General features: G+C 40.7%; 2 protein-coding genes and 1 non-coding gene across 7 annotated transcripts in view; 2 read left to right on the top strand and 1 right to left on the bottom strand.

Annotated features, from left to right (window-relative positions):
* Window positions 1–230: 230 nt before the first annotated feature.
* Window positions 231–10,351, top strand: LOC117255189 (fibrinogen-like protein 1). 2 transcript variants are annotated; one of them, XM_033623838.2, is made up of 7 exons: window positions 231–306; window positions 4,348–4,516; window positions 4,730–4,889; window positions 5,008–5,105; window positions 5,189–5,277; window positions 8,189–8,391; window positions 8,522–10,351. In XM_033623838.2, the coding sequence occupies exons 1-7, from the start codon at window positions 250–252 to the stop codon at window positions 8,760–8,762; spliced, it is 1,017 nt and encodes a 338-aa protein (XP_033479729.1). In that variant the 5' UTR covers window positions 231–249; the 3' UTR covers window positions 8,763–10,351. The 2 variants fall into 2 exon arrangements, with proteins under 2 accessions (XP_033479729.1, XP_033479728.2); XM_033623837.2 differs by lacking the exon at window positions 231–306 and adding an exon at window positions 2,437–2,945.
* On the top strand, window positions 1,549–1,640 carry trnar-ucu (transfer RNA arginine (anticodon UCU)). Its single transcript is given in 2 exon segments — window positions 1,549–1,585; window positions 1,605–1,640. It is a non-coding gene; the product is annotated as a tRNA-Arg (tRNA).
* Window positions 10,291–19,999, bottom strand: part of LOC117255175 (uncharacterized) — a 98,561-nt gene continuing 88,852 nt past the window's right edge. For all 4 annotated transcript variants that reach the window (XM_033623819.2, XM_033623820.2, XM_033623817.2 and 1 more), the window contains exons 11-18: window positions 16,322–16,445; window positions 16,077–16,167; window positions 14,385–14,490; window positions 14,140–14,213; window positions 13,113–13,211; window positions 12,709–12,825; window positions 12,399–12,496; window positions 10,291–11,756 (exon numbers count right to left, since the gene is read on the bottom strand). In XM_033623819.2, coding sequence (XP_033479710.2) covers window positions 11,543–11,756; window positions 12,399–12,496; window positions 12,709–12,825; window positions 13,113–13,211; window positions 14,140–14,213; window positions 14,385–14,490; window positions 16,077–16,167; window positions 16,322–16,445 — 923 coding nt within the window. In that variant the 3' untranslated portion in view covers window positions 10,291–11,542. The remainder of the gene's footprint in view (window positions 11,757–12,398; window positions 12,497–12,708; window positions 12,826–13,112; window positions 13,212–14,139; window positions 14,214–14,384; window positions 14,491–16,076; window positions 16,168–16,321; window positions 16,446–19,999) is intronic.

Genomic DNA, 19,999 nt, shown 5'->3' with positions numbered 1-19,999 from the left:
TTACAAACTGTATTATTCTTTTATTTGATCTTTGTATAGATATTTTGGGGGCTTTTTGCATTTATTTGATAAGACAGATATAGCATCAAAGCCATTTTCTTGTATATGCATGGATTGTGATGCTGTAGTTGCATGTAAGCCACTGCAGTGGATCCAAGTGCGTCTTGCCGCACACTGCCACCCATTGGCCAGGTGTTGTAAGTGCAACACAAATCTCTGAAAACCAAGATGGCCGAAGGACTGCAAGAGATGTTGTGCAGCTCAGGAATTTATCGCCAGTCCTACTATAACGGGACACCTTTGCAGGTAATTAAAATCTATCAAATAAAACATCAAGTAACATATAAGAAGTAATGCAGTTGTTAAAATTTCCAAGTATTGGTTTTATGTTGGGAAGAAACTACAGTTAAACCTGGACATCATGCAGCACTGGCTATATTTTAACTACAATAAATACCATTACTACAACCTTGTACTTTATCTACATTCACTCTTTGAGCTGTAAATAATTTAATTTGTGTTATCGGAATGTAATGTTTGACAAAAACAAAATATTTTTTACGCAGACGTATTTGATAAAACGTTCATTGAAAAAATATAATTAGTTTAACAGGGGGAGGTTTGTGGGGGGCTGAGGAGTCAAGAGCAAAGAGCTGAGTGAGGGAGGAGGGGTACAAGAGGCAGAAGAGTCAGAGGCAAGGTTCAACGCTTTTGCTTATGCATTGAATAGTATCTTTAAATAGGTGAACACTAGTTTAACAGCATTAAAGTATATCTTGTTGTAGTTTCACATAGTTAATCTTTTTTTTTTTTCATTGGTTTATTAAGGTCAGTTGAAAACTTGAGCGCAGGCTGTCCACTGGACTGGATGGGTAAAAAAAACTTCTCAAAAATGCATGTTTTAAAAAATGAACGTCGTATTTTTGTTTTCTATGACTTAAGGTGAATACCTAGGAAAAACATGACTGAAGTAGTCATAATTCACGCGTGAAAGGGTTAAAATATTTAGCTTAGCCCTCTGGGCCATCGTGTTAAGGTGATAATAAAGTAGTTCTGATTTAGTGCCGTCGCCATTTTATTTTGAAAGCATACAGCCAAACCGGAAGTCCTAGCTTTTCGTGTGCAGTGCTGGGAAGGTATGGGTTAAACAGGATGACGACCCGTCGTGTAGTTACGACGAACAGAAACAGAGAAATAGCAGCTTTTAACAGACAGAACCGTCTGGAAGACTTGTGTTCTTTATAAACGAGTAAATGGTTAATAAAAAGTGTACGAGAGTGGCTCCTACGCTTAAACGCCATATACAGAACATTACCAGTCCCGAGCAGAGAGAGGCTCGAGGACGTGGCTCTAAAGTCCGTTATCCCGTCTGTTCCGTTAATGTCATTGACCCAGTGACGTTTCAGATTGTTCTCTGTAGTACATGACCGTGGAGCTAGCGACACAACATAGCGTCATATAAAGTCATATGAAACTGTTTAATCGATGACGAAATGTAACGTATCGAGATAAAGTTTATTTCCGGTTGTGCGTTGTTCATCAACAGGTGGCTCCGTGGCGCAATGGATAGCGCATTGGACTTCTAGTCAAGCACTTGAGCAGTGATTCAAAGGTTGTGGGTTCGAGTCCCACCGGAGTCGCACTTTTGCATAGCTTTGCTGTATGGATTACAGACGTCCTGACACTTTTATGCGGTCTTTTTGGCTCTAAATCGCTTTTACATAAAATTTCGCTAGCTAACGCCTGAATGTTTTCAGCAATTGTTCAAGTAGCTAACCTCCATCTGCGCTCATGTTGTCTGCTGTGTGTTGCCAAGTGTGAGTGTAATACCCGTCATCACATTGTATGGAGGACGAAAATTATATGCTGAAATAAATACATGAATCTTTCAATTAATAAATATTTTAATTATAAAATGAAACAATAGATAAAAGCGAATATAAATAAATAATATGCATACTTAGCATGTCTTAAATGTTGGCAATTAAAATATAAAATATGAAAATGCAGGAATTTAATTTAATTAATTATTTACAGCTTGTATTTATTGTTAATTATATTTATTAAGCAGCTTAAAATATGAATTTATTTACCAGTGTATTTATTCAAGCTTTTATCCACATATTTACTTAAATATTTGTTGCCAATAAGTCACTTTTTAGGCCTGCCAAATAAATATAGGTAGTTAATTAGGAAATGAATAAACATTACTTCTACAAATCTGTCTGTCTGTGCCTATACGTTAATGAGGTATTTGGTACAGCTCCACTTTTGCCTTACAGTAAGGTTAATACCACCTAACTTCCAAAATTTAGTTGTACATTTATTACTGTGGTTAAGAAAATCTATTTAATGATTCATTAATTGATGCATTGATTGATTATTCATGCATTTATTTCAGTTTTGTCTTCATTTTACCATTTATCTACATATAATGATGTGATTTATGGATTGATTAAATCATTGATGATTAAAACATTTTAGTCTTCCTTAACATACATCAAAAATGACACCTTTATAGTATCCAAACAGGTAATTACTCCATTGTTACTACATTGTTTCTGGGGATAACAAACTGTGGACAAATGAAATAGGTGATACATAGCCAAATGAAAACGCTGTTGACCCTGTAGGTTCAGTATGAGATATTTGGTATATGTAGGAGACAGTTACTATTTAATCAAACCACCAGATGGCATTTTTCAGTAGTATCAGTCCATGTGCAGTCTAATAATCTCCAGCCATACAGAGTCATGGTGAAAAAGAGCAGTGAGCACCATCAAAAAACCAAACAGCGCAGAGGAGAGAGGACGTCAGTGAAGCTGTATAGTCAAAGTGAGACGAGACAGAACGGCAGTTTGATTCAGTCTTCAATCAGATCACCGATGATGGGAATGCTGAGGACATCAGTGGCCTTTCTTCTTCACATGGCAGCCTCTCTGGCAGTAAGAAACTCCAACTCCTTCTCAGTATATAAAACTACTACTGTAAATACTATATTACTGTAATCATTTCATATGACCACAGATATGGGGGTTAAATGTAGTTTGTAGATGTTGAAATAATAACTAAAGACAAACCAGATTAAGGAGGACAGTGTATCTCTACTGTCTACCATTTCAAGTTTGTTTCTATGAGACTCAGGTTTTGGATCGAGGGGGATCACTGGTGCCTGTTCTTACTACTTAGGTTGCTTATATTAGGTGTCACCTGACCCATAATTACTGATGAAAACATTATGTAGCTCTACTCTGGTGCAGCTTTGCCCCCGATAAAATTAAATATTACATTTTTTACTCATTGCTTATGCACAGATTTTAAAACTGAAGGCCCCTTTTTGAAAAAAAAAACTGCACACACTAATCACAAAACCTTTACTGAATGTAAACAATTCTTGCAAAACTCTTTTAAAAAATCAATACATCATCAATACAGTACACACACACACACAGGTATCCAAATGTGTGAAGTGTGGATGTTTATTCCACACTATTAATACAAACACTGTAAGGGGGAAAAAAAATTTTTCTCACAAAATGTTTTAACACTTTTCAAATGGCAGATGTGCAGGAGAAGAAATCAAAAACATTTGTGTTAAAAATTAGGCTAAATGTTGCCGTCTTTGTGGGTCTGGCCAGAGGACTTCATCTACATCACAGTTAATGTTTTCTTGAGCCAAGCAGCAAATGTGTCAATAAATGTTGAAATAGTGTAGAAATGTAAAGAGCAATGTTCACAGTTTTGCAAATGTGTCATAATATAAAAAAAAGTGTTTAAAGCAGAGGACGTTAATTCAGTTTGGCACAGTTGGTAAATGCATTGGTTACATGTGTTAATGGTTCCAGAGACAGTGCTTAAAAACACTGTGTTTAGCATTAATAAAACGTGCCTCTGTAACAGTGTGAGAAAACATCTCTCATCTCATCTCTTTGTTCATATTAAAGGTGGTGTATGTAACGCTGGAGAAAGATAGTTGATAGTTGGGTCTCATTCCCAGGTCGTCAAACACCGACACCTTGGGTTGTTAGTCAGATTGAACCACCAACCACCAGTATTTCACGACCTGGGAATAAGACTCATCTATCAGCTATCTTTCTATATCTTTGTCATAACTTTCAAAAGCTCAACTTAGAGGGTTAACTGTTGCATAACAACCACAAAAACACAAAGCCACAGTATGTCAAACATGAAGCATTTATTCTTTGCATAATGGTTGCAGTTTTTTTTTATATCCAAAAGCAAATCAAGTTGTTGACTGGCCCTGACTGTTTCCATCCTACTACACTTAAAGTCCAGGGTAAGCTGTGATGTATTACTTACTAGTCTTGTCTTTCTTCCTCTGTCCAGGCCCCTGTGCCATGTGAGGAGAAGGTGGTCCGTCTGGAAGCGGAGATCCAGGGCCTGAAGAACGTGATCGACGACCAGCATCGCTACATCAGGGGGCTCCACAACAGCCAAGCTCAGCAGCTGGAGCACATACCCAACTCACACCTGGGCCCTGACAACCTCTACAGAGGTAGGGAGAGATTTCTATCAGAGATACATGCATGTGTGTTTATTGTATCTGCCTTCACTACCTACCTGTTTACAGTTCTACCTGCAGAGCTATCAATACACAAGTGCACTAGCTACTTCCCTGCCTGTACCACATGTCCTCCCACAGTGTTTAGCACAGTGTTAAAACTATGCTAATTGTCTGATTTTACCTCGGATATCTTTGTGTGTTCAGACTGCTCCGAGGTGTTTGCAGACGGTAACGTGGCCAGCGGGCTGTATGTCATTCGTCCAGACGGCTCTCCCACTGCGCTGAGCGTGTACTGTGACATGAATAATGGAGGAGGATGGACTGTCTTCCAGAGGAGGAGAGACGGCAAAGAGAGCTTTGACAGGTGTGTGTGTGTGTTTCATCTTTTCACACATAAACACAGGAATTCAAACTCTGCGTGTGTCAAGAAATTTGACATTGCAAGTGTATGTATAATGAGTGTGTGTGCTGTGTGTGTGCAGAGCGTGGGTGGAGTACAAACATGGATTTGGAGACCTCTTCTCCCCTGATGGAGAATTCTGGCTGGGCAATGAACCTCTACACTTTATCACCTCACAAGGTGAGTTTATCCATATATGTGTGTGTTTGCATGATTCCTTAAACATTATAGGATCACAGCCTGTGTAACTCAGTGTCTTGTAGGAAACTACGACCTGCGGATCGACATGGAGGACTTTGAGGGTAAGCAGCGTTATGCAGAGTACAAGAACTTCAAAGTGGACAATGAAAAGGTAAAACAGACAGAGCCCGGTTAGTTTTCGTCCATTTAAAGTGCTTGTTTTTGCCACTGAAAGGCTCAGCTTGTTAGCATGAATGTCTCAACAACGTTGCAGAAAAGACCCCACAGAGAATTGAAACTTGTCCTCTGTACCTTTTGCTAGTTCTAGTCTGTTTTGTGTCTAAGTCTCGCTAAAGGAGAAGTCTCGTTCTGAAATCTCACGAGAGGTGACTTATTGCAGTAAAAACAACAGTGGAATGTTTGTGATGATTCTGTCTCATGAGGATCTCCAACAAACACCACATCCCGGTGCACTTCAAATCCAGTAACACACTGAGGCAGAAGCTCATTCACCCTAAGGACAAAACACACAGGCAAAAGCAAACCAAACAACCACTCCACAAGTGCATGGCACAGCACAGAGAGTCAGCTCCTCAGGTTGTCCATTTACATTTAGAGGGAAACAGACACTCCTTCGATGATAGCAAAGTTCACATCTTGACCATAGAAGACAGATGGTTTGAAAGAGGCCATCTACATCAAATTGGAATGACCATCCTTAAACAGAGGAGGTGGCCTACGACACCACTTATCACCCACCTACAATGCAGTCTTGGGATCCCTCCCCAGACAACTTAACACCCATTCACACCTGGACCCATCTGACCCTAATAACACACATGATGGATGGTCAGGCCGACGACTCTCATGTGACCTTAACGACTCTGAAACTCAGAGCTCACATCTGTAAGGGTTCACCCCCACATAGAGTATAAAGACTGCGACTCCGCACCAGTCCGTTAGAAATTGTTGTTTATTAATTAGCGATGATGTGAAGGTAATGAAGGAGACTCTGCTGACACCGTCTTGCTTGTATATAGAAAGGTTTATTACAAGAAGTCCAGCATCAAATCAAGCACCTAGGATTGCCTGAGAGAGGGTTCGAAGTCAATATGAACTGCTCTGAATAACAGCTCCAACTACCCTGCTTATAAAGGTTGGTTGTTTTTGTGAACTTTGAGACAAAATTAAACATGTAACAAAGAGACACTCTAGATAAAATTCAACCATTCAACCTAGCTAATCAGTTCTTGACCTGGGCCCCAGTCAATCCTTGACCTGGGCCCCTAACTGATCATATCAGACCCAGGACGTCAAATACCATATGGAACTTAAGATACTACAAACTGAAGGAGCCTCTTGGATGAGATGTCTTCAAGAAACTCAAGCACGTCTAGTCGCCTTCGATAAGCACTTAAGAAAGGTGGAAATGTTAGTGAGAGTTGTAGAAAGGGTTGCCAGTAATAGTTTGTTGTTACAAAAACTGTATCTTACCGTAATCTAAAAGATTTTTAATGTCATGGCTGAATATTTAAAGATTTCAACAATGTGGAAAAAGTCTGGGAGATTACAAAATGAGACTTTTCCTTTAGTAAGACAAACCGAAACAAGCGCAGAAAGGCGTTTCATTTCTTTTTAGGGTCCTTTCCATAATGTTGTTGAGACATTCACAATAACCGTTTGAGCCTGTCAGTGGCAAAAACAAGAATTTTCAGTGGATGTTAATGGATAGCATGCACCTGACCCAAGTGATTACATTGCAGCTTGTTTCGCCACTGCCGGCTGCAGCTGTCTTGCTCTACAATGTACCTTGATGGCATTGGCCACCAAGTAGAACAATGCACCATGCCTCAGTGCAAAAACAGCTCAGGAATGGCCTGAAGAACGCAACAGAGAGCTCAACTCATCGACCTGGCCTCCAAATATCCCAGATCCCAATCTGATAGAGCATTCGTGGGATCTGCCAGTACCCCAGAGGTACCCCTGATCCACTGTGGGGCCTTTTTGGATCAGACTTGGCTCTGACATGTCAAGGCATGGACACAAGACCTCTGTGGGTGTCCTGTGGAGTCTGGCGGTGGATCCTTTGAGACCTGTCGGTTGTGAGGTGGGGCACTGGCATGTCCCACGGATGCTCGATCAGATTAGGATCTGGGGAATTTGGAGGCCTGGTTGATGCCTTGCACTGTTTGTCACGTTCCTCAGGCCATTTCTGAGCATTGTTTGTGGTGAGGCATGGTGCATGTTCTGCTGGAGGGGGGCACTGCCATCCAGGAGTGTTACTGCCAAGAGGGGGGGACTTGGTCTGCAATGGTGTTTGGATGAGTGAAGTGCTTCAAGTGGCATCTGCATGACAGCAGAACATTTTTTCTATATTTTTCTATCTTGTAAAAACAGCTTGTAACCCTCTCTGTCTGTCCACCTGTCTTTTTTCTGGCTTTAACCTCACCCTCTCCTCATTTCCCATAACAGCAAGTGTCTTATTTAGACTATGTGTGTTCTTTGTGTTTTATTACCTCTGCTACAGAAACAATAGCAAGGACGTCTGGCTCCTGGCCTGCCAGCTGTTCTCCATTTCTTTCCATTCATCCTCCTGTCTTCCCTTTTTCTTTCTCCTCCCTTCAGGCTTCTACCTGCTCATTAACTTTCCTCTCAATACCTCTATCTCTATCATCCTTTTTTATCCTTTTATCCCTATAACCCTGTTTCTCTTTCCTCCATCCTTCCCATCCAAAAAGCTGCATCAATTCACAGTATCATAGATTTGAATATAAAATATACAACATTTCTTGCCGTCCTTACTTTTGATTGTAAGTTTTCTATTTCTAAAATAAAAGTTTGTTTGTCATTGATGTAATAACTGGATAATAGTATAACATGTAAGAATATCAAAGTATGAAGCCCCTAAAGTATTGAAAGGTGACATTTTTTATTATGTGCTTTTGAGAACAGGTTATTATCGTGTTCACACAGAATGAAAAAATACCACCTTTCTGCGCTTTAGGGGCTCCATACCAAAGTGCTTTTGCAGTGTCAACGATTAACTGAAAACTCTTTGCTCTTACTCCTCTGTTAAACCAAAGGATCAGTACCAGTTACATTTGGGAGAGTACAATGGGAATGCAGGGGACGCCCTAGCTGACGCCCATGGCCTCCCCTCTACACATCAGAAATGGGCCGGTCCAGGTGGGATCAAGTTCAGCACCTACGACCAGCTGAATGACGGCAATGCTGACAGTGAGGCCAAGTGCATCAGACACAGCAAGTCAGGCTGGTGGTTCAGCAGGTGACACACAAATCCTTCAGTTAAGCTGTAAAAAAAACATTTGGAAATTAAAAGAGAAAAAAAAACAAAATAGCAACAAGTGTACAGTAGTTACAACTGGCAATGTTTTTCTTTTACCTCCTCATCACAGGTGTGACTCAGGCAACTTGAACGGTCACTACTACAAAGGACCGTACCAAGCGATGATGGATGACGGGGTGGTGTGGTACACATGGCACGGTTGGTGGTACTCCATCAAATCCGTGGTCATGATGGTGCGAGCATCTGAACTGGACCATCTGCCGCCAGTCATTGCGCCGTTAACGGGACCATTTGACTCAAGCAACGCACCAGGAGATGTCATTGATGTTCCTTATGGCCAAAAGGCCTGAGAGCAAGTGTGGAAGCAACATGTGTCTCCTCACTGGAGCTGAAATCTTCTCCTATTTTTTACATATTTGACTTAAATGATAACTTTAATGCTCTTTATTTGAACGTAGACTTTATTTTTTACCATGTTTTTGTGTCTAAGTGACTTTTTGATACTGGCCCTGTATTAAGAGAGGGTTGCAGCCAGCAGCAGGCAAACAGGCTGCAACGTGATTCCTACACGCAATAAAGCACCATCAATTTACATCCATTTAAGTCCTGGAGTCTCCTTCAAGGAGAAGTCTCGTTCTGAAATCTTTGAGTTTTACAAATTGTCAAAATCAGTTACTTATTCAGCCGTAATGTTGAAAATCTTTTAGGTAAGTGTAGGCTATGCTTCTGTACTCCAAAACAACAAACTCTCCCGACACTCCTTCTTTTCAACTCTCACTAGTGTTTCCACTATTATTTTTTGTGCCGCAAGTCCCCTCTTGCAGGATTTTAGAACGAGACTTCTTCTTGAGTGAGACAGTAAATACACAATAACACACAGACCAGCGAAAGTTAAGGTAAAACTTTTCATTTCTCTGTAGGGTCCTTTTCGTAATGTTGTTAGACACTCCTAATGAACTTGTTGGTAGCAGAATCAAAAACATCCAATCGCTGTAAATTGACTGCACAGTTGCCTGTAGGGATTACATTGCAGTCTGTTTCTCCAATCAGCTGCAGCGGTCTCACTCAGTACTGGACCAATTAAAAAAATTGTTGTCTCCATTATTCACTTATGCCCTATTCGTACAGGATTAGTTTTACCTGGGGACTACATGTGATTTAGAAATCACCCCGCCACGTCTGTGTTTTGTCTGGTGCATTCACGGGGGAATGAGCAAAGTCTTTACTCAAATTTACTGACATTATTCCCAAGGTATGGTGCGCACAATCATTTGTAATTTCACGACAAAGCACCACAAGTACTGATGTACAGTGTTAATATCCTTTTTTCTTTAAACTGTGGGTTAAACCGAGATTTCCCTCTTCTGATAAATTTGAGCTTGCTTTTCTGCGAATGGTTCTTCACGCTGTGTAGCAAATGAGACTCCAGCACCAAAAATGCTGTCATAACCTTAGTGTATAAATGCAAACACAGTTTCCATAAGTCTCTGTAAGTCATGGAGAAAACAGAAAACTTACATATGACCCAAAATCCCCTAGAATATTATATTATCACATGGCCTCTGTGTATGGTGAATTATGATCGGTCATTTTCAGTGGAATTTTTACTTGGCAAATTATGGACATGGCTGATTTGCAAAGAATTAAGATCACAGACGACCTCCGAAATTACAACAACCTACTAGAGAACCACAGGTAATACTACAGGTATGTTAATAGGGCTTTAGACACAATAACTTGGGGAAATAATCCACATCTGTAACAGGGTACACACTGGATAAAATCAGTGCCATCTAACTCAACCCTTGCCTGTACTCTGCTGTTTGACTTTATAAAAAATGCATACCATAGCATTTATTGAAAAAAAAACAATGTTGCTTTGATCTGTCATACTGAATTTATTCCATGTCCAAAATAAAACAGAACACGGTGAACTGAGGCAATTTGGGTACATCTGAGTTTTTTCAGGACAAACACCAGACAAACAAAGTGATACTTTTATTTGGATTCAGTAACACAAAGGCCAGTTATCGCTCAGTGAAGGAGAGTCTGGGAGATTTCTCTGTGGAAATGATCACGGGTGATTTCATATGCGACCCAAAGCAAAGACAGATATTAACTGATCAGCCACAAGTTCAGCTTTGTTTCTGTTTGGGCTCAAGGTGACTTTAAAGGATGTGGGGGAGTCGATGCCTTTATTTAGAGATTTAAAAGGAAAAAGTAAAGGGGTCGGAGTTGAACACTGTCCTGGCCAACACACTCCTTCTGCATATTTGGCTCTGAGATGGTGTGTTGCTTCTCTCTGAACTGGCCTGCTCAGATTTAACATCCAAGGGTGATTACATTCCACATAGTAGATTAAGGTAGAGGTTGTGAGGAGCTTACAAGGAAGAACAGATATCCATCGGATCAAAGGTTCATGTCAGTAATACAGGTCAGTTCCTCAGGTGGACACTCTGAGTATTTGTTCCTGTTTGCCCACTGAAGGACATCGAGTTCATCCACTTGTTCCAGAGGTCCAAAGCAGATACGTGATTGAGCTTCGCTCTTTGGGGAAAAAATATCCTCTTTAAAAGAAGGGAAAAGGCAAAAGAATCCATGCCGTGCCCGTCTCTTTTATGATTTGCCAAACCCAAACAACTTGAGTCTGTTCCCACGAACCTCCATCCGCCACAAATCCAAGGTTTTTTTCTCATCCATCTCTTTAGAAAAAAACGGTATAAAAGAACAGGACGAGCTGAACTTAAACTGTACAACATATCAGAAAAAAAACAGGTAAAGATAGTCATAACGAGAGCGAGGCGCCATGTACAGACCCTGAGGTGTGCCTCTTATTTACGTTTCCTTCTGAAAAAGAAGAAAGGTTTGTTGGAGAACCAGGCGTTTGGTAAAGAGCAAGGCCAGTCCCGCTCCCATAAGTTAAGTGCATCGGTGCCACTGCAATGTCTTTGCTTTCAAAATAAGTGTCTTCAATGCAGTTAATTCCAAATGTACAAGTTTATCAATAATATCCAACAATACTGATGTAACTGAAGTCTCTCTCTGCATTTGGAACATCTTTGCAAGGCTTGTAAAGGTTATAAAGAGGAGCAGGAGGTCAGAGGAGAGGAAGGGGTTGCTCTGGTTGGGGTTATCTGGGCGATAAGGGCGCCGCTGTGGGGAAGGAGGCAGAGTTCCGAGGTGAGCTGAAGGGAGAGGTGGGTGAGAGGCGGCGGGGACTCGCCAGCAGGTCACCGTTGTGGAGCTTCCACAGCAGCTCCTCGTTCTCCATGGACAGACGCTTGTTGACCTTGGACTCTTTTTGTAGCGTCTGCTGGAGTTTGGCCTGTTCGTTGGACAGCTGCCTGCAGGGGGAGACAGAGAGCTGAGTGGGCTGAATGGAGAAACACTGATGCTACAAGAGTCAAAGTTTATGAAGATAAAAAAATGTGAAAGAATAAAACTGAGCTTAGATTTTAATATCTGTGAGAACTGCTTTACAGTCCACATTTTCATGTTTTCATTAGTCAAACAATATTCCTACTGAAATCAGAAAATGTCTCTAATGTTACTGTAAAGTGTAAAGTTTCTTTAGCAGCAGTGAAAATAACCAACATCAAATCAACATCGAAATGCTTGATGTGAGTCTTTTGTTTGTACACGGATGAAGTAATTAAAATAGTTACATTATCTATCACATTTCTAACAGGGTAACTAGTAATCAGTAACCTATTTACACTGGTTAAACCTCACAATACTTGGTATTCCTGGCAGGTTAAATCAACAGAGTCATATCTGTCACAGGTCTGATGGAGTCATGAAGCAGAGATGGACAGCTTTACTGGATAGCTGAGAGAGAAGTGAAGTGGAAAACAGGAGGCAGATAGATGCTGCTGTCAGAGCAGATGGCAAAACTGACGCCTCTGCAGAGAGATGAGTCACCATCTCACACACACACACACACACACACACACACACACACACACACAGAACGTAAGAGTACGTACTTGGAGAGAGCAGCGTGTTTGTCCATCCTGGCCTTGTAGTCCTCGTTCTCCTGTTGGACCTTCGTCAGACACTCCTCCAGCTTTACATTTGTCTCCAACTGTGTCATTAACACAAAATATTAGTTTGATGCAAACTCCTATATACACATGCACATATTCCTCTGAACTGTGTCAGTATGTCTGGACTGCATGATTTGTGCTCATCTTCAATCGCACAAAAAATTAAAAGTAATACGATTATTTCTGAATATTGGACTCTTGTGAGAATGAAAACGGCTCATTCAGACTACAGAGGAAACCTGATGCTCACCAGTTTGTCCATCTCCATGAGCTTCTTCTCCTTTTGGTGCAGCTGATTGTTCTTGATCTCCAACACCACCTTTAGACTCTCCAGCTCCTGCTCCAGGTACAATGTGTGGGAGTCCTTCTGCACAAACAAACAAGCAAACAAAAAAGTGAGCGCATGACATTTCAACGCCCTCTGTGGGGAAAAGCACCATGTGGTCATGCTAATCATGTCATTTCTGTGAGCTAAGAGCACTCATGGTTAGAGAGAGGTCAGTTCATGGAGCTCAGAATAAAGTTAGAGTGTGTGACTCCTTAAAACCAGCAGGGGGAGGTTGTGTTCAGCAAAGAAACAGATTCAGACCAATACTATCTGAGCTGAGAGTCACAGTGACAGAAAGCTCTTATTACAGATGCAAACATCTTTACCAGATTCTTGTCACTGAGTATCTGCTTCCTCCTCTCCTCCTCCGCTTTCAGCTTCTCATTCAGAGCCTCCTTCTCTGCCGACAGCTCAGATATTTTCTCCTGGTAAGAGGGACAGAGGACAGAGACAGAGGAATTACTGAGTGAACACTGAGCTTTGGTCCTTACAAAGTTAGCCGGACACTTCAGAGTCAAAAACGGTAATAGGTCAACTTCACTGTGAACCTGAGAGGGATTTAAAAAACATGATTAAAAAAACTTCACTGCCAATATGAGGAGCATTTATTTATTTTTTGTGCGTGTGGGACTGCAGGACTCCAGACATGCTACATTATAAATTTTTAAACTTTGTGTATCCATACCTATCATAGCTTTGTTTTGTTTTTGCTTCCAACCAACAACTAAACTACAGAATTTCACCAAACTGTTGGAGTATGGCAGGAATATACACAATAAATCATTGTGACTCTGACAGAAGAATTTAGACATTTGAATATTTTTCCCTGGAAAAAAGTGCAGAAGAAAAACATGTTTGGGTAGCAAGGGAACTCAATTTGTTTTCTGACTAAACTGGAATAATGCAGCACCTGTTCAGTGACCAAAACCAGCCCTGATGCAAGAAGAAAATGTCGGCATTGTCCGTTTCTGTAAACCATGAATATGTTACATTTGCACGGTTTATATGCATCATATCAATGTTTCTAAAGTGATGTAGTATATAAGCTGACTTTGTCATCAGTACGTGGAGGGGATGGTGGATTGCATGACACCTAGGCAAGACGTCTGCCAAGCTGCAGAAACACTGTTCCAGACCAACAAACAATAAAACCAGTCGTGTTTTAGTGACCTTTCCTGTTTATCCAGGGGCACCAAACATGGATGTTTAGGTGACCCGTCGCGTCTGCTTCTTCAAACTGGGGGCACAGCAACTAACATCTACTGTAGGTAAAACACTGACTACGCGCAAGTACCTCATAAAACCCCACTTAAAAGATCCGAACTATCTCTTTAATATATGAGCGGCTCTTACAGAGAGAGATGCTTCTGTCTCCTTCAGTGTTTTCTTCAGGTTCTCCAGGTCGGCCTGCTGGAGCCTCTTCAGCTCTGAAATGCACAAAGAAACACGTTAACAATCACGTGAGCAAAACCACTGACTAATCAGAGGTGAATAATCTTAAAAATTATCATTCAATATATTAAAACAATAACACAGTTTAGTATGTAAAGTCTTCAGTTTTGTGAATGACGTTGTATATGCTTGACCTGCACACACACCTTCTGTGGAGGCCTCGTACTGCTGTATGAGAGACTCGATCTTCTGGCTGTGACTCACTTCCTGGTTCTTCCTCTCTGCTTCCTGTTGGCTCCTGAGCTCCTCCACCTGAAGGATGCAGACACAAATAAGGGTGGTGCGCAAATGACTAATAACTAATAACTCAACTAATGCTCAAACTAAACCCAGCTGAGAGGAGTTTTTAAATCAGCTCTCAGGAAATGGCTGTTAATTAATGAGCAGATACACACAGTAAATGTAGAATTTTAAATAACTCATCAAGTTGTGCTGAACCATAAAGTAGCTCGAGCTTAACATTCATATGCAAGCTGCAGTAATTTCATCAATCAGCAATCAGCTGTATCAGAGGTGTAACCATGACGACGGTCATAAAACTCTGGCAGAGATTTTTTATGAGCAGCTGCATGGTGTGTGTGCTGAATCTGAGCTGTGAGTCACACCGAGCTCCTGTGAACCAATCAGAGCTCAGTCTGAGGAGGGCAGAGGATGTCCCCAGAGGTGACACCAGTGTTTAGAGCTACAGTTTAGTTTTTTTTTCTCTTTAAGATATTTTTTTGGGGGCATTTTAGCCTTTAATTGATAGGACAGACGAGTGCGAAAGGGGGAGAAAGAGAGAGGGAGTGACATGCAGCAAAGGGCCACAGGCTGGAGTCGAACCCGGGCCGCTGCAGCAACAGCCCGAGAAGAGAGAGGAAAACTGCGTGATGCTCACCATGTAGCATGCTCTATCAACCACAACAACAGCAACAACAACAATATGGTACTAAACCGGAGACGGAAATCGATGGTGCGCCAGAATTTAAAGTGGTAATCCAGTATCTTTGGTTTTACTTTGGTGAACACTTTGACTTTGGTGAATTTGGTGAATTCCGGATCTGCTCTCTAGACTGGAACCAGAATCCAGACAAAATTCAGAATGAATGGAAACCAGGCTCTTCGCCGTACGTGAAGAGCCTGGTGACGCGAGGCTATGATTGACGGCTGCGTTAGAGACTCCTCAGCTCTGATTGTATGTTTTTTGCTCAGCCGCAATAGATTCTAGCAAATGCTGCCAGGTGCACTACGAGGAGGAGGAGAAACGTGATTTTTTTCCACATATTATGTGTCTCGCTCTTAGTTCTGTGTGAATATAGTGAGAGTGTCAGCAAATATGAAAAAAAGTTGACCCTGATGACGACCTGTGAGTCACAACACGCTGGTCTGTTTAATCTGTACTGCCATGTAAAATAAAGGCATTTTAATTTTTGCACAAACTCTACAGTGTGCCTTGGATTGGAGACTTGCATTTTATATTTTGGATTTAGAGTTTACTCATGCAATGCATCTTTGAGGATGTTTTTTTCATCAGATAATAGGATTCAGAGATGATCAGATGAACACAAAGTGACCACACACTGATTTTTTTTGTCTCCTGCAGTCATGTTTGCAGCTCAGCAGTAGATGAGAAGATTAAAATCCATGTATCAAACGTCATGCTGCATTGTGAGAGGGAATGTTGTCTTCATCACCTGTCGTGTTCAACTCTGTCATTATTTCATAATAAGACTTGGATTTATGGGAGCTGAAGAACATTTTATGAGTCTAAGAACATTTTATGAGTCTAACAGGCAGCTACTTGTTGCTCATGTAACGGGAGTGACTGTAACAACATGTGTGCGTGTGTCCGCTCTGACCTGCTGTTCCATCAGCATGCGGTATCTGTCAGCCTCCTCCTGGTACGTCTGGTGAACTTTGTCCCACTCTGTTTGGTAGAAACTCCTCAATCTGACACACACACACACACACAGATATACAATTAAGGACACAAAGTACGCCCAGAGAACAGTACAATCAATGCAGACTTTGATTTCCTAATAATAATGTGATAACACTGTTGGGTGTCTGCCTGTGAGCACATCAGCAGAGGTGGATGCCACACCTTTCCTCCAGCTGCACCAGCTCCTCCTTGTGCTGCTCCTCCAGCTTGTTCAGGGCCTCCTCCAGGTTGACGCGCACCTCCTCCTTCCCCTTCTCCAGACGCTCGCAGCATTGTGACGATACCACTGCAAGGAGACAAGAAGAGCAGAGGAAATGTTAGTTTGTACTTCTCACTGAAAACTCTTTAAGGACCCTTGAGACTTGTTGGTTGGGGATCAATGTTTCATATGAAATTATGAATTAATATGAATGAGCAGCACACAAAGAGCACAGTCTAACCTAGAATGAACTGTTTTGTTTAACACTTTGCAACAAGATCCAGAAAACAAAAGTCTCAAAATGAAGAAGGAAATAATCTTATCCATTTTAAAATGTAGAGGATTATCATTTCTTTAGATATGATTATGTTTGAGTGACTCAGACAAGAAGGAGAGCACACATCGTGTATATTTTTAAGCCTTTACATTTGTGACCTGTTTGTTCTTGCATTGATTTAAAAATGCTTTTTATTAGTCTATGAGGCACTACATGGCCGTATACCAGATTACCTCACATAAATGCTTTTATTTATGAACCAGTAAGGCCCCTCAGATCATCCAGCTCTTCTCTCTCAGCTGTTGCACAAAGCAGAGCAAAAATATTTGGCAACGCTGCTTTCAGCTATTTCGCTCCAAGCTGCTGGAACAGCTTCAAGAGGATCTGAAATGAACTGAATTTACTGATATCTTGGAAAAGCATAAACTAAAATTAAACTAAACTATTTATTTATACTCATTTTATTATTGTTGATCATTGCGATTTATTTTATTATATTTTTTTATTAGCATTTTACTGTTATTTTTTTGTTTTTGTGAATCACTTGTAAAGCACTTTGAGATGCATTGATTTGTTTGAAAGGTGCTATAGACTGAATAATTATGACATCACGTTGACAACAACGATCACTGCCAGGTAAATAGATATGTGAATCGGCAAACTTTAAGCCGTCACGGTAACATTTAAAGATGTACAATAAAACACTGGTCTGACATGTCTGACGTTTCTGCTGTTCTTATTTTATGTTCTGTGTTGCTTTGCTCTCATCTTTAATAAACCAAATTTATGAGCACAGAAGCAAAGCAATGTACTGCTGCAAGACATATTTTAGCCACCTAAAAAAAATCAATATCACTTTAAGTGCACACTGTATTTGAAATATTTTTTACTGCTTTACATACAGCATTAACTAATCGAGGCAGTGGTAGACCTGCAACTTCCATGGTCTGCCAAGTAAAATTGCTGTTTTTGTAAATGCAGCTTTAAAAGAAGCGAAAAAGGCTGTCTTACGCCAAGGTGAAGCAGTGAAAATGTACTGCACATAGTGTACACTTAAACTGATACTGAATTTTTTTTTAGGTGGCTAAAAACTAAACAATTAAGGCAGCGTTTGCTCAGCGCTGTTTCATTTTACGTACGTGGCACAGAGTTTTTGCACCTGCAAGTTATTGTAAACAAACAAACATCTATATAAATAAAGTTGGATTAATCTATTGATTGATTAATGTTTCAATAACATGAGAATATCTATATTAACTTCACTGACTGGTTCAAATGGGTCAGGGTTTGACCTGCTGGCTGGGGTCGTTGCAAAACAAAGGAAAGATAAAAAAAGGAGAGAAAATACTGAACTGGTTTTGAATCAGCTGTTTCTCACACAACATAAGATTTCAGTTAGAAATCCTCTGAGAACAGATGTGGAGCCCGTTAGCCATCATCATCATCACTGAGCTACTATTTTGACCGTTTATTATTTTACCGTTAATCAAATGTCACATCCTCAAAATACACCCACACTTTCATCACATCACATTATGTCAGCCCTGACTACACAGAGGTGGGACATGCCTGGAACAGTCAGTGTCTCAACAGGTAATGAAAAACAGATTTTCTGTGTGTGTGTATATGTTTGTATGTGTGTGTTCGTCAGCATTCCCTGACAACCACATTCCAGTTTAATTACTCTTACAGCAGACAGGAGATCCAACCCTGAAACATCTGCAAGTCAGCTCAGAAGTATGCAGCAGGACTCATTCTTCTCATGACTAATTTCAACTCTCGCAAGCACATGCACGCTTCCCTCTGTCTTTACCTATCGTCACACGCCATGTTGATTTATGTCTGTTCCTAATCTGAAATATTTGGAAAAATCTAGAACACCTGGACGACCAGAGATCTCTGCCTCTCACTCGTTTCTCTCGGCATTCACACAGACCACAGATTTTGGACAGTGATCTATCAATATCAATATCAATATCAATATCAATATCAGTGCATTATGTATTGGAGTCACGGTAAGTACTTTCAGTGGAGAATATATTGCCCCACAAACAACATTTTAGGACACGTTATGCCCCTGGTATGATGATATAAGAAGATAATACTGTGAGTACACCCTTTCCAAGAGCAGTCAAATCTTAATTCTTAGGAGTATTCAGACACTAGAGCTGGAATGTGAAAAAACCCTTAAATAATAACTAGACTCTCAGGCTCTGTGGGGGTATACAGTCATTCCTTAACCGGCAGCACATGACCAAACCCTGCAGCTTTTCTCTGGCATCATGTCCCAAAAATGTTGGTAACATTCTTATGTACCAACCAGTGGCATACAGACGTTAGGCTGGGCCCCAGTACACAGTATTATGACGGGCCCTTGTGCCAGATTTTGCGTCGAAACGGCTACCGTATATTTTATAGTATCGTCTCATGATCAAATACAAACTTGACGTTGGACATCTACATACATATTACCAATCACCACTGCAAATCTGTAAAAATACCAAATAGAATAAGAAATAATTCTAGTTTATTTATAGTTTATGTAAATATACATTATAAATTTCTACTGACTATTTCACAAAAGAAAAAAGAAACTGACAGAGATGGGTTTGTCTTCTCGAGGGCATATATAGCAGATGGCAGCGTTTATATTTTAACGCGTATGTGTAACTGTGCAACTGCACTGCCTGCACCATCTATATTTATGGCCATGGTACCAACTCAGTTCAGTTCAACTGTATTTATAAAGTCCAATATCACGTGTCACAATTTGCCTCAGAGGGTTTTACAGCACACGACATCCCTCTGTCCTTTCGACCCTCACAGCTGATAACGGAAAAACTCCCCCCAAATAAGCTTTAATGGGTAAAAAACGGTAGAAGAGCAACTGAGGAGCTGTCCGTCCTTCCTCCAGGATGGACAGACATGAAATAGATGTTGTGCCCAAAACAGATCAACGTCATGAAATTACAGTAATGGTGCAACATTTCGAATGAGAATACATTATGACCTGGGTCTTCAACAGGGGGTTCATGACCCCTAGGGGGTCCTCAGATTTACTATAGGGAGGCCACCAAATGACCTCTAAATAGTCTACTTAACTAATGAAAGTTTAGTACGTAAAATGTGTCTGAAAATCCACATTAATGCCAATCTAACATATTATTAGCCAAGGTAAATCAGCCTATTCATAAAACCTATTAGTTAACAGTACACAACATTTTTGATAGGCGGACTGTTACCCAGGAATCTTCATGCAATCATGTGAGCTAGCTAACGCTACATCACTGTGCGGCACCTGTAATTATTTTTGCTTATTAGCCAGTTAGCTGTAATCCTATGTCAAGTGTACAGACATTCTTGT

Source organism: Epinephelus lanceolatus, chromosome 3 (genome assembly GCF_041903045.1).
Source record: "Epinephelus lanceolatus isolate andai-2023 chromosome 3, ASM4190304v1, whole genome shotgun sequence".
Lineage (NCBI taxonomy): Eukaryota > Metazoa > Chordata > Actinopteri > Perciformes > Serranidae > Epinephelus > Epinephelus lanceolatus.
The sequence above is the reverse complement of the archived record's forward strand: the minus strand, read 5'-3'. Positions and strand labels throughout refer to the sequence as shown.